This window comes from Choloepus didactylus, chromosome 13 (genome assembly GCF_015220235.1).
Source record: "Choloepus didactylus isolate mChoDid1 chromosome 13, mChoDid1.pri, whole genome shotgun sequence".
Lineage (NCBI taxonomy): Eukaryota > Metazoa > Chordata > Mammalia > Pilosa > Megalonychidae > Choloepus > Choloepus didactylus.
This window is the reverse complement of record NC_051319.1, coordinates 49,997,325-50,009,803: the sequence shown is the minus strand read 5'-3', so window position 1 is coordinate 50,009,803 and position 12,479 is coordinate 49,997,325. Positions and strand designations below refer to the sequence as shown.

Genomic DNA, 12,479 nt, shown 5'->3' with positions numbered 1-12,479 from the left:
CTCATATATGCAACCACCTGCATTTTGCTTTCATTTAGTTGGTCTTATAAGTATTTCAAATTTAACATATCCAAAATTGAACTCATCTCTCTCTGCCCCAAACCTGCCTATCTCATGTTTTTTTCTCAGTAAATAAGAAATCCATCTTTCCATCAAGCAGGAAAAACCACATGATCATCTCAATTGTTGCAGAAAAGGCATTTGACAAAATCAGACATCCTTTCTTGATAAAAACACTTTGAAAGATAGGAATAGAAGGATACTTTCTCAACATGATAAAGGGCATATATGAAAAACCCACAGCTAACATTGTACTCAATGGTGAAAGATTGAAAACTTTCCCTCTAAGATCTAGAAGAAGACAAAGATGTCTACTATGACCATTGTTATTCAACATTGTGCTAGAAATTCTGGCTAGAGCAGTTAGGTGAGAAAAAGAAATATAAGGCACCAAATTGGAAAGGAAGAAGTAAAACTTTCACAATTTGCAGATGACATAATCCTATATTTAGATAGTCCCCCCAAAATTTACAACAAAGCTACTGGAGCTAATAAACAAGTTCAGCAAAGTGGCAGGATATAAGAACAACATGCAAAAATCAGTAGTGTTACTGTACACTAGTGATGAGCTCTGTGGAGGAAATACAGAAAAAAATTCCATGTACAATAGCACCTAAAAGAATCAAATATCTAGGAATAAATTTAACCAGGGATATAAAGGATTTGTACACAGAAATATTCAAACCATTGCTAAAAGAAATAAAAGATGACCTAAATAATTGGAAGGACATTCTGTATTCATGGATTGGAAGATTAAATATTGCTAAGATGTCAGTTCTACCCAAAATTATTTATAGATTCATGTAATCCCAATCAAAATTCCAACAGCCTACTTTGCAGAAATGGCAAAGCAATTATCAACTTTATTTGAATGGATAAGGGGCCCTAGATGAAAAAAAAAAAAAAAATCTTGAAAAGGAAAAACAAAGTTGGAGGACTCACACTTCCTGACTTTAAAGCATATTACAAAGCTCCAGGGGTCAAACAGCATAGTACTGATATAAATATAGATAGATAGATATACCAATGAATCAAACTGAGAGCTCAGAGATATACCCTCACATATGGACAACTGATATTTGACAAAGCTGACAAGTCCACTCAACTGGGACAGAATAATCTCTTCAATAAATGGTGCTGGGAGAACTGGTTATCCCAATGCAAAAGAATAAAGGAGGACCCCCATTTCACACCCTATTAAAAATTAACTCAAAATGGATGAAAGAACCTTAAATATAAAAGCCAAGACCATACAACTCCTAGAAGAACATGTAGGGATGCATCTTTAAGATCTTATGGTAAGTGATGGTTTCTTACACTCTACACCCAAAGCACAAGCAACAAAAGAAAAACTAGATAAATGGGATCTCCTTAAAATTTAAAACAAATAGGGTTTCAGAGGACTTTGTCAAGAAAGTGAAAAGGCAGCCTACTCAATGGGAGAAAATATCTGGAAATCACATATCCAATAAGGGTTTAATATCAAGAATATATAAAAAAATCCTACAACTCAACAATAAAAAGACAAACAACCCAATTTTAAAATGGGCAAAGGACTTGAATAGACATTTTTCCAAAGAGGAAATACAAATGGCTAAAAAGCACATGAAAAGATGTTCAACATCACTAGCTGATAGGGAAATGCAAATAAAAACCACAATGAGATATTGTTCATACCTAGTAGAATGGCCAGTATTAAAAACAAAACAAAACAAAACAGAAAACTACAAGTGTTGGAGAGGATGTGGAGAAATAGGAACACTCATTCACTGCTGGTGGGAATGTAAAATGGTGCAGCTGCTGTGGAAGACAGTTTGGAGATTCCTCAGGTAACTCAGTACAGAATTGCCATATGATCTGGCTACCCCGTTTCTAGGTATATTCCAGATGAACTGAAGCAGGGACTCAGACATTTGCACATTGATGTTCACAGTGGCTTTATTCACATTGCTAGAAGATGGAAGCAACCCAAGTGTCCATCAACCAATGCATGGATAAACGAAATGTGGTGTGTACATATGATGGAATAAGTAATGTTACTTAATTGTAAGAAGGAATGAAGTCCTGATGCATGTAACAACATGGATCAACCTTGAGAACATTATGTTGAGTGAAATAAGCCAGACACAAAAGGACAAATATTGTATGATATCACTGATGTGAACTAATTATAATAAGCAAACTCATAGAGTCAGAATATAGAAAAAAGATTGTCAGGGGATAGAATAGTAATAGAGAAAGGGGAGCTGATGCTTAATTTGTGCAGAATTTCTATTTAGGTTGATTGTAAATATTTGGAAATGGATAGTAGTGATGGTGGCACATTATTATGAGTATATTAATAGTGCTGAATTATGTTTGTGAATGTGGTTGAAACGGGAAGTTTTGGTTCGTGTATGCTACTAGAAGGAAAGCTAGAAGATAAAACGTGGGACTGTAAAACACAGTGAACACTGTCATAGACAAAGGACTGTGGTTCATAGTACAAATATAGTAATGTTCTCTCATGAATTATAACAAATGTATGACACTATTACAAGGTGTTACTAATAGAGTTGTTTATGGGAAAAATACTTCCTAAGGTAAACCATGGACTGTAGTTAATAGTAATATTTTAATATTCTTTCATCAATTGTAACAAAGGTACCACACTAATGCAAAGTGTCAACAATATATTTTTATATTTTTGTATGACTTTTCTGTAAACCTCCAACTTCTCTAATTAAAAGCAATAATAATTAAATAATGATAGGAAGGAAAACATAGCTGAAATTTCTGCTGTAGGCCAGGCACTGTGCTAAATACTGGAGATATAGTTGTGAAAGAGATAAATACACTGCCCACTTTCACATAATTAATAAATTAAAATAGAAGACAAATCAATCAGCAAATAAGGTAATTACGATTGACCTTGTGATAAGATTGAAAGTTACTGGAGGATTCCCATTAGGTAACCCAGAGAGATCTCTGAGGGGGTGGGTTTAGGCTGGGGACCCTGGAGGAGAATGAGCCTGCCCTGTAAAAGTGTCCGCAGAGGAAACAGTGAGTACAAAGGAAAGGGATCACCACGGGTGGTCACTAAAATGGCTGTCAGTATATCTAGAGAGGAGTGAGTGAGGGGAGTGTGGTAGGAGGTGAGGTTGTTGCTAGAACCAGATCATGCGGGGCTCCAAATGCAGAGTTCGGGTTTTTTTCTAAGTCAAAGGGAGGTCACTGGAAAGTCTTAATCAAGGGAGTGGTGTGAGCCATTTTCCCTTCTAAAGAAAATGGATTGTGGTCTGAAAAGTGAAGGCAGACAAATTTACATTTCTCTCATCCATATATCCCATTTCTATATTCAGCAACTGGTCTTGAACTGAGTGTCTCGTGAAAATTCCTCTGCTGGGACTTGCCCTTCCCAATCACTCTTTGGAATTTCATTTTGCATCTATAGGAGTGCTGTATAGTTTCAGTCCCTGCCAACTGCAGACTGGTAAACCATTTCCGACCTGATGAGGGCAGTGTTTGACCAATTCATTGAACTGGCATATATGAACGATACATTTTTTCAAATTCCAAGAATCCTAAAAGGTCAGACTTTTGAAATTGGTTTTGAATTTTAGGTATTTTCTTTAATGTAGGTATTTGCATGTATTTAATTTTATTTAAAAATCACACACGTAAACACACTCCATAAAGAAGTTTATTGCAAAACAAAACAAAACAAAACAAACATAAAAAATTTAAAACTATTTATGTTTTTATACTTATATTTGCCAAACAACAATTATAACACCACCTACATTTCTGTGGTAATTATTTCCTTTCCTTATTATCACAAAATCTCTAGCAATAAGCAAAGAAAATTCTCATTTTGATAGTGATCTTAATTCTAAAATTTATTTTACATTATGCATAACTTTTACCCTACTACTAACTGTAGAATAATACAATGTAGCTCTATTAAAAATAAAGCAAAACAAAACTTTATTTCCTTACAAGAGTCTTAATACATGGTAGACCTAAGCAAATTAGTGAAATGTATGAGAGCTCTTCCCCATTTCTGAAGGCACTTCTTAAGGTAATTTTCTACAAACTACTTCTTTTATTCCTTGCAAGCTTCTACCAGTGACTTTTGAGGTGTTAGTTTATAATGTCTTAAGGGGTTTTTTCTTTCAACAGTTACTGAAAATTTCATGGAGGTCTCTTAAAGGCCCCAAAGCTATTGACCCTAAGGAATGAATTTTTAAATGGTGAAATTCCAGGCACACAGCCAATTCCTGACCAACTGTGTGGGATCTGGAAGGTCTTTTTTTTTTTTTAAATCACACACACCAGGAGAACCTTTAAAATGGTCACCAATGATGCATTCAACCAAAGGCTAAACCTACCTGAAATAAATTTGTCATATGAAAAGTTATCCTATAAAGTGGGCACTCAAAAGTTTTTACCCTTGATTATACTTAAAATGTCATTAAAGTTCCCTCTGCAGGGCTGTATAACATCACAAGGATAAAGTAGTATAATGATTAATTATAATAAACTAATTAGTATTTACATTCTACTTTTCTCTTGCAATTCCTTTATAAACAGAAGCTAATTAATAGATTAGATGCCAATATTTTGTGTTCACAAAGTTTAATACTTCAGATTATGATTTATTTTTAACTCAAGTACTTCCTCAGCATTTTTATTTGGTTCAGCTTAATACAACATTGGGCAGAAATTTTTCTTTTCTGTTTCACTGCAAGCAGGTAAAAAGTGTTTAGACCACTTGTTTCACCTATTTGTGTTTGCAAGAGCCCTAGAAACAATGGGAAAACGCTGCTTTCTTTGAGAAACATTTTAGTGGGTTATCAGGAGTAAATTTATTTCAGAAATAAAATGTGTTCCTAAAAATGTTACAGAAATAGAGATTCTATAAATCTGTATGCTATAGGAGGACAGGTGAAGAATGTTTTGCAAACAGACCACACCATTTCACATTCTTGTATTTTGACCAGTTTATAAGGATTTAGTCACTTGGTCAAAGTTCTTCACACAGAGCTATTTATATGTCTAGATGAAAAACCAAAATATTGTACTTTGACAACTCAAATTGACCAATGATTTTTAGGTCCCAAAGTGGCCATTCCAGCCCCATGGTGCTGCAGTGATTCTGCTATCCTCAAGAAAGAAGATATCACTTACTTGTTCCCATGACTGTGTATGAGTTTTCTTTTTATAATTTGATTGCGAGAAGCTGCACACAGGATTCATGCCATTTATCTCCTTGTGAAACATTGAAAACCTGGCAAGTTTTCTGACACTTGATAAGCCTGTAATGTGTATGTATTTGTGAATTGACTGATAAAGGAAGTAGAGGAGAGGAAAGTATTTCTCCTGTATATTATGGAATGTTGGTGATGACTTAACTGGTAGGTGTGTGTGATAGAAATAAATGTCCTTCCAACCTATACATCCTTTAAAATATCTGTAGAATGTTAGGATATTTTTATTTTGGGGGTGGCAAGATATTGTTATATAACATTTCTATCACTGTAGATCTGCCCCATTTCCAGTCAATCCCAAGCTCCTGTAGACAACCACTGTTCTGATTTCTATCACTATAGATTAGTTTTGCCTGTTTTTGGACTCTATATAAAGGGAATCATGCCGTAGTTATCTTTGTTCAAACTTATGCTTTTAAAGTTCATCTATTTTTGTGTGTAAGAGAAGTCTGTTCTTTTTTATTGCTGAGTAGTAGTCTAATGTTGAATATCTAGGAATGGAATTTCTAGGTCGTAGGGTACATATATATTTGACTTTATAAGAAATTGCCAAGCTGTTTTCCCAAATGCTCCACCAACAATGTACAAGAACTTCAGTTGCTCTATATCATTGCCAATATTTGACACTGCTAGTCTTTTTAAGTTTAGCTATTTTAGTGGGTATATAATAGTATCTCATTGTTGTTTTAGTTTGAATTTCTTGATTATTAATAGTGTTAAAAACCTTTTCATGTGCAACTTGTCTACTGGTCCATCTTTTTTTTTTTTTAATTCAGTTTTATTGAGATATATTCACATACCATACAGTCATCCACAGTGTACAATGAATTGTTTCATAGTACCATCATATAGTTGTGCATTATCACCACAATCAATTTCTCAACATTTTAATTGCTCCAAAATAGATAAAAACAAGAATAAAAATCAAAGTATAATAGAACCCAAAACATTCCATCCCCCCATCCCACCCTATTTTTCATTTAATTTTTGTCCCCATTTTCCTACTCATCTGTCCATACATTGGATAATGGGAGTGTGAGCTACAGGGTTTTCACAATCACAAAGTCACACCGTGTAAGCTACATAGTTACACAATCGTCTCCAAGAATCAAGGTTACAGGGTTGCAGTTTGACAGTTTTAGGTATTTCCTTCTAGTTATTCCAATACACTGAAGACTAAAAAGGGATACCTATATAGCACATAAGAATCCTCCAGAGTGACCTCTCGACCCCATTTGAAGTCTCTCAGCCACTGAAACTTAATTTTGTTTTGTTTTGCTTCCCTTTTTGATGGAGATTTTTCTCAATCCCATGATGCCGGGTCCAGGCTCATCCCAGGAGTCATGTCCCACATTGTACTGGTCCATCTTTTGTGAAGCATCTGTTCAAGTCTTTTGCTTGTTCTTTATTGGATTGTTTCTATTAAGAAATCCTACAATTCAATTATTAAAAGAAAATCTGGGAACAAGTGCTTGTTCAGATATATATGTTTTGTATTTTGTTCCAGTACATGTTGTACTGTTTCATTTTTTAATGGCAACTTATGATGAGCAATATTTTTAATTTTGAAGAAGTCTCGTTTACTTCTTTTTTCTGACCTCTCTAATTATCTATCCCAATTCCAAGGTTGTTGTGGAGACTTCTCTTTCTCCTTTGAATAGCCTTGACACCTTTGCTGAAAATTACTTGACAGCATAGGCAGAGAAAACTTCTGTATTCTCAATTATATTCAGTTGATTTATACATCTATCCTTCACTCATACCATTATTGGATACCATAATACACTTACTCTAGCTTTATGCTAAGTCATGAAATCAAGTAGTTGAATCATCCAACTTTGTTCATGTTTTGGCAATCTTAGTTTCTATGCATGTAAATTATAGAATCAATTTATCAATTTCTAATATTTAAAAATAGCTTGTTGGGATAGTGATTGAGATTATGTTGAATCTATAGATAAAATTATTGAGAATTGGTGTCCTCAAAATATTGAATCTTCTGATTCATAAATATGACATATCACTTTTAGTTCTTCATTAATTTCTTTAAGCAATGTTTAGTAATTTTCAGTGTAGTAGTATTGTGTGTTTTTCACTACATATATGTTTTTTAATACTTTTTTATGCTACTGTGCTGGCCTTGTATTCTATAGCCTTGCTAGATTCAATTTCAATTTTATCATTTACTTTGGAAATCCATAGAATGCTTCATGTTGATAATCATGTATTTTGTGAATAGCAGTAGCTTTATTTCTTTATTTCTAATCTTTGTCCCTGTATTTTTTCTTGCTTTAGTCACTAAGATCTTAATTACAATGTTGAATAGAAGTGGTGAGAGTGAAATCCTTGCCTCATCACTGAATTCTTTTGAAAAAGCACAAAATACTTCACTGTTAGATATGGTCATAGCTGTAGATTTTTATTTGTAGATGCCCTTTATCAGATTGAGGGGCTCCACTTCTATTTCTGGTTTACCGAGAGTTTTCATTATGAAGGAGTGTTGAATTTTGTCATATGTTTTTTCTACACTATAAGAGATAATCTCATGGGTTTTCTCTTTTTTTCTATTAACAGAAATAACATTGACGTGTTTTATATCAAACCAACCTCATATTCTAGGATAAATTCCTCTAGGTTATTATGTATTTTCCTTATTATATATTGAAGGATTTGAAATGCTAATTGTTAATTATTTTTGCATTTATGTTCATGAGATACTTTGATCTGTAATAATTTTTGTAATGAACTCTCAGGTTTTGGCATTAAGGTTATACATTGCACTAACATCATAAAATGAGTTGACCTGTGTTCCCTCTTCTCAATTTTCTGAATTTTTTTTTTTATGATTAGTATTGTTTCTGCCTTAAAAATTTATGAGAATTTACCAGTGATACCTTATAAGTCTGAAATTTTTTTTTTTTGAAAGGATTTGGTAACATTCATTTTCCTTGATAGATACGGATGTATTTAAGTTTTTTATTTCTTCTTAGGTCAATTTTGGTCATCTGTGTCTTTCAAGGAATCATTAACTTCATTTAGATTGTAAAATTTATTGGCATAAATTTACTTTCATTTTAATATCTGTAGAATTTGTAGTGAAATCCTCCCATTTATTCCTATTATTACTAACTTGTATTTTCTTCTTTTTTGCTTGATCAGGCTTGTTAGTGGATTACCAATTTTACTGAACTGTTTAAAGGACCAAAGTTTGATTGTGTTATTATTTTTTAGATTATTGTTTGTTTTCTGTTTCATTAATTTTGCCTCTATATTTATTTTTCTTTCTATTTACTTTGGGTATACCTTGTCTCCTTTTTCTATCTTATTAAGGTGGACACTTAGAATGTTAATTTTAAAATGGTTTTTCTTTTCTAAGATAAGCCTTAAAAGCTATAAATCTCAATCTAAGCTCTGCTTTGAGATGTTATATTTTCATTATAATTCATAGCAAAATTTTTGCTTATTGTCCTTCTGAATTCTTTTTTGATCCATTGTTATTTAGAAGGGTGCTCTTTTATTTCCACATATTTGTGGGATTTACAGTTATTTTATTTTTACTGATATCTAATATAATTCCATTGTCATCAGAGATCACATTTGATAAAATTTCAATTTTTAAAATTCTAATGAGACTTTTTATAGCCCAGCATTTGTTCTATATTGGTAAATGCTCCATTTGTACTTGAAAAGAATATGTATTTTGCAGTTGTTGGATGTAGTGTTCTATAAATGTCAAATTAACTGAGAGTTGTTGATGGTGTCATTAAAACCTCTATTTTTACCACTCTCTTTACTTTGTTTCTTGCTTTTTCTGTTAGTGAAAGAGGGGAGTAAAAATCTCCAACTAACATTGTGGATTTGTCTGCATCCCTTTTTTGTTCTGCCAGTATTTGCTTTATGTTTATTGAACCACCCTTATTAACTATACATACATTTATGATGTTTATAACTTACTGAGGAATTGAAACTCTTAATATTATGAAATAGCCTTCTTTATTCCTGGAAATTTCCCTTTGAGAATCTACTTTGTCTGATGTTAATGTGTTTACATAAATTTTTTAATGCCTACTTTTTTAATGGTGTATCTTTTTCTACATATTCTCCTAGTCTTTTCCTTTAATTTTATCTGTGTTTTTGAATTTAAAATATATCTCTTGCTTATAGCATATGGCTAGGTCTTGTTTTTTATCCAGTTTGTCATTTTTTGGCTTTTAATTGGAATCTTTCATCCTTTACATCCACCTTAATTGATCTATTGACTGTTTTGTTATACTTCTATTTTATTTTATATTATTTAGTGGTAACTTAAGGGATTACAATATGCATCTTTAAAATATCAAAGTCTGCTTAGATGTACCACTTCACATATGTGAGAACATTGTGGAGACTCTGAATTCTGGTAACATTCTGTAAAGAGTTTTGATTGTTGTAGCCAGCACTTTAATTATTGACCGATTACTCTACACCATACATGTGTGTTTTTCACTTTATTTGGAAGGTCTATTTCAGTGTAGCCCTTAATCTTTTTTTTTTTTTTCTTTTAGAGGATTTATAGACTGACAGAAAAATCATGCATAAAATGCGGAGTTCCCATATACCATCTGTATTAGTTAGGGTTCTCTAGGGAAACAGAATCAATGAGAGATATCTATGAATATAAGATATATAAAAGTGACTTACACAACTGTGGGTATGCACGAGTCCAAATTCCTTATGGCAGTCAGCAAACTGGCAACTCCAATGAAGATGTCTGATGAACTCCTCAGGAAACAAACTGGCAACTTTGATGAACTCCTCAGGAAATGCTTTGCTGGGCAGCCGAAGAACTGAACGTCCTCTATCTGTCTTGCTTAAAAGTCTTCAACTGATTGGATTAAATCCAGCCAACTGCCTTTTCTCATTGTGCAAGGCACACCCTTTGCTGAGTCATTATCACAGCTGCAGGCCAATTGACTGATGATTTAATAAACGAGCCTGTTGGTTTATTAACCAGCTACAAACATCCTTGCAGCAACAGTTAGGCCAATGCTTGCCTGGCCAGACAGCTGGGTACCATCACTTGGCCAAGTTGACATATGCACCTAACCATCACACCAGCCTATTAGGGAAAATCTCTTACTCCCAGAACATAGTTTTACTCTTAAGTTGTGATCTTTGGAACTTAATGGAAAGCCAGTAGTTTTTGCCAAGCTCCTCAGAATTGGCAGTATGCAAATTGTAAACTCTGTCTTTCTGCAGTGGTCAACAGCTTAAATTTCTGTGCAGAACTTCAGTCTTCTAGCTGTTGCATTTTGTTGTGCTCTGTGGAGACTCCTCCACATGTGTGTAGTTCATAAGCCAAGAATTTGATGGGAGTTCATATACAGATTTTCAGCCTTCCTCTGTGGAAGCCTGTTTTCTGGGTGTCCTAGTTTGCTAATGCTGCAGAATGCAAAACACCAGAGATGGATAGGCTTTTATAAAACAGGGGTTTATTTCACTACACAGTTACAGTCTTAAGGCCACAAAGTGTCCAAGGTAACACATCAGCAACTGGGCACCTTCACCTGAGGATGGCCAATGGCGTCTGGAAAACCTCTGCTAGCTGGGAAGGCAGCCGGCGTCTGCTCCAAAGCTCCGGCCTCAAAACGGCTTTCTCCCAGGACGCTCCTCTCTAGAAAGCTTGCTCCTCTTCAGAACATCACTCCCAGCTGCACTCCCTTTCCTCTTTGAGTCAGCTCATTTATATAGCACCACTGATCAAGGCCCACCCCGAATGGGTGGGGCCACGCCTCCATGGGAACATCTCATCAAAATTATCTCCCACAGCTGGGTGGGGCACACGCCAAGCAAATCTAACCAACACCAAAACTTCTGCCCCACACAAGACTACAAAGATAATGGCATTTGGGGGACACAATACACTCAAACTGGCACACTGGGGTTTTCTCTGTTAACTTCCAGACACTCAGAAGTCCCAAACTCTATCCTCTAAAACCTGAAGCAATAAGCCTACAGAGTTTTGATTATTAGCCATTCTGCATCTGCACAGACAGGCGTGTGCCCTCAGGGGATGCCATGTAAATATTGATATCAACCAGTTGCATTTCTTTTCTTTCAAGAGTTCAATTGCCTCCAGTTTATGCCTGCTTTTGGCTGCTCTCCAGTGTCTTTAAATATATATTTTTTTAATTTTGCTTTTTTGTTTTTTTTTTTTTTTTAATATAGAGTTTATGATTGCCATCTCTGGGAGGCTAATTTGAATCAAGCTACTCCATCATTCCCAGAACTGGAATTGGAAAATGTTCTTTTTTTTTTCAATTTTCATTCTCCCCTGTGAAAATAGCTGAGTAAGATTCTAAGCCACATATCTTCTAGATATGCACAGCCTTTGTGCAATGAAATGATCAGCTAGGAGATTTTTAATTCCATCAGCAATTTCTTTATTCTTAGGTGGATTCAAGTGCTGTGGCTATAGGGATACAGTTTGTTGAATAAAGCAGGCATTGTTTTCCACTTCCTTTAATATGAAGTTCATTATATAAATATAGGATTGGGGGTAACACAACTTGCAGATTTGGTGTTATCTCACTTTGTATATGTACTCCATAATTTTCATGCTTATTTAAAATGACTTTAATTTAGCTTTGATAACACAGATGAATTTAAACTGTTCATAGGCACTCAGATTACCCATTTTCTTCACTTATTTTCTACCTGTCCTCTATTTTTATTCCCCCTACTTTGGCTTATAAGATTCTATATTGGGTTGCACTCAAATTAATGCCTGCAGAGCCTAGATAAGTACAACAAACATATAAAGCAGCACAGCTTGGGGAGAATGAGTACACTGGAGAAAGCATGTGTTACCTAAAGGGACAACCTTGCCAGCTGTTGCCGTATAGGAAGCTACGGCCCAGTTTTGCCACATCTTCCTCTTTCAAGAGAAGCTGAAAAAGATGGACTTTTGTATGAAATTTCCAGATTATTAGAATCCACTCCAGGCTAAACCAAACATGTTTGATTAGTCTACAGTGTCTTTGTCTCTTTAATTGCTTACTTTTTCCATTGTTGGTTCTTCTTTCAATTGTGCATTCTCCCTCACTTACCTTCATGCGAGTCTGTCCAAATCTCATCATGCTATGCACAGTTCAGGTTTCATATCCCTACAAAGCTACTGAAAGTCTTGCA

At 34.5% G+C, this 12,479-nt stretch overlaps 1 protein-coding gene across 8 annotated transcripts in view; it reads left to right on the top strand.

Annotated features, from left to right (window-relative positions):
• TMEM232 (transmembrane protein 232) overlaps positions 1–12,479 on the top strand; it is a 384,954-nt gene that overhangs the window by 278,124 nt on the left and 94,351 nt on the right. Inside the window, exon 13 of one of the 8 annotated variants that reach the window (XM_037800746.1) lies at positions 9,854–9,891. The exons of the other annotated variants lie outside the window; for them this stretch is intronic. Within the exon in view, the coding sequence (XP_037656674.1) occupies positions 9,854–9,869 (16 nt within the window). The 3' untranslated portion in view covers positions 9,870–9,891. Of the gene's footprint in view, positions 1–9,853; positions 9,892–12,479 lie in introns of those variants that run through there. 8 annotated transcript variants of the gene reach the window in all.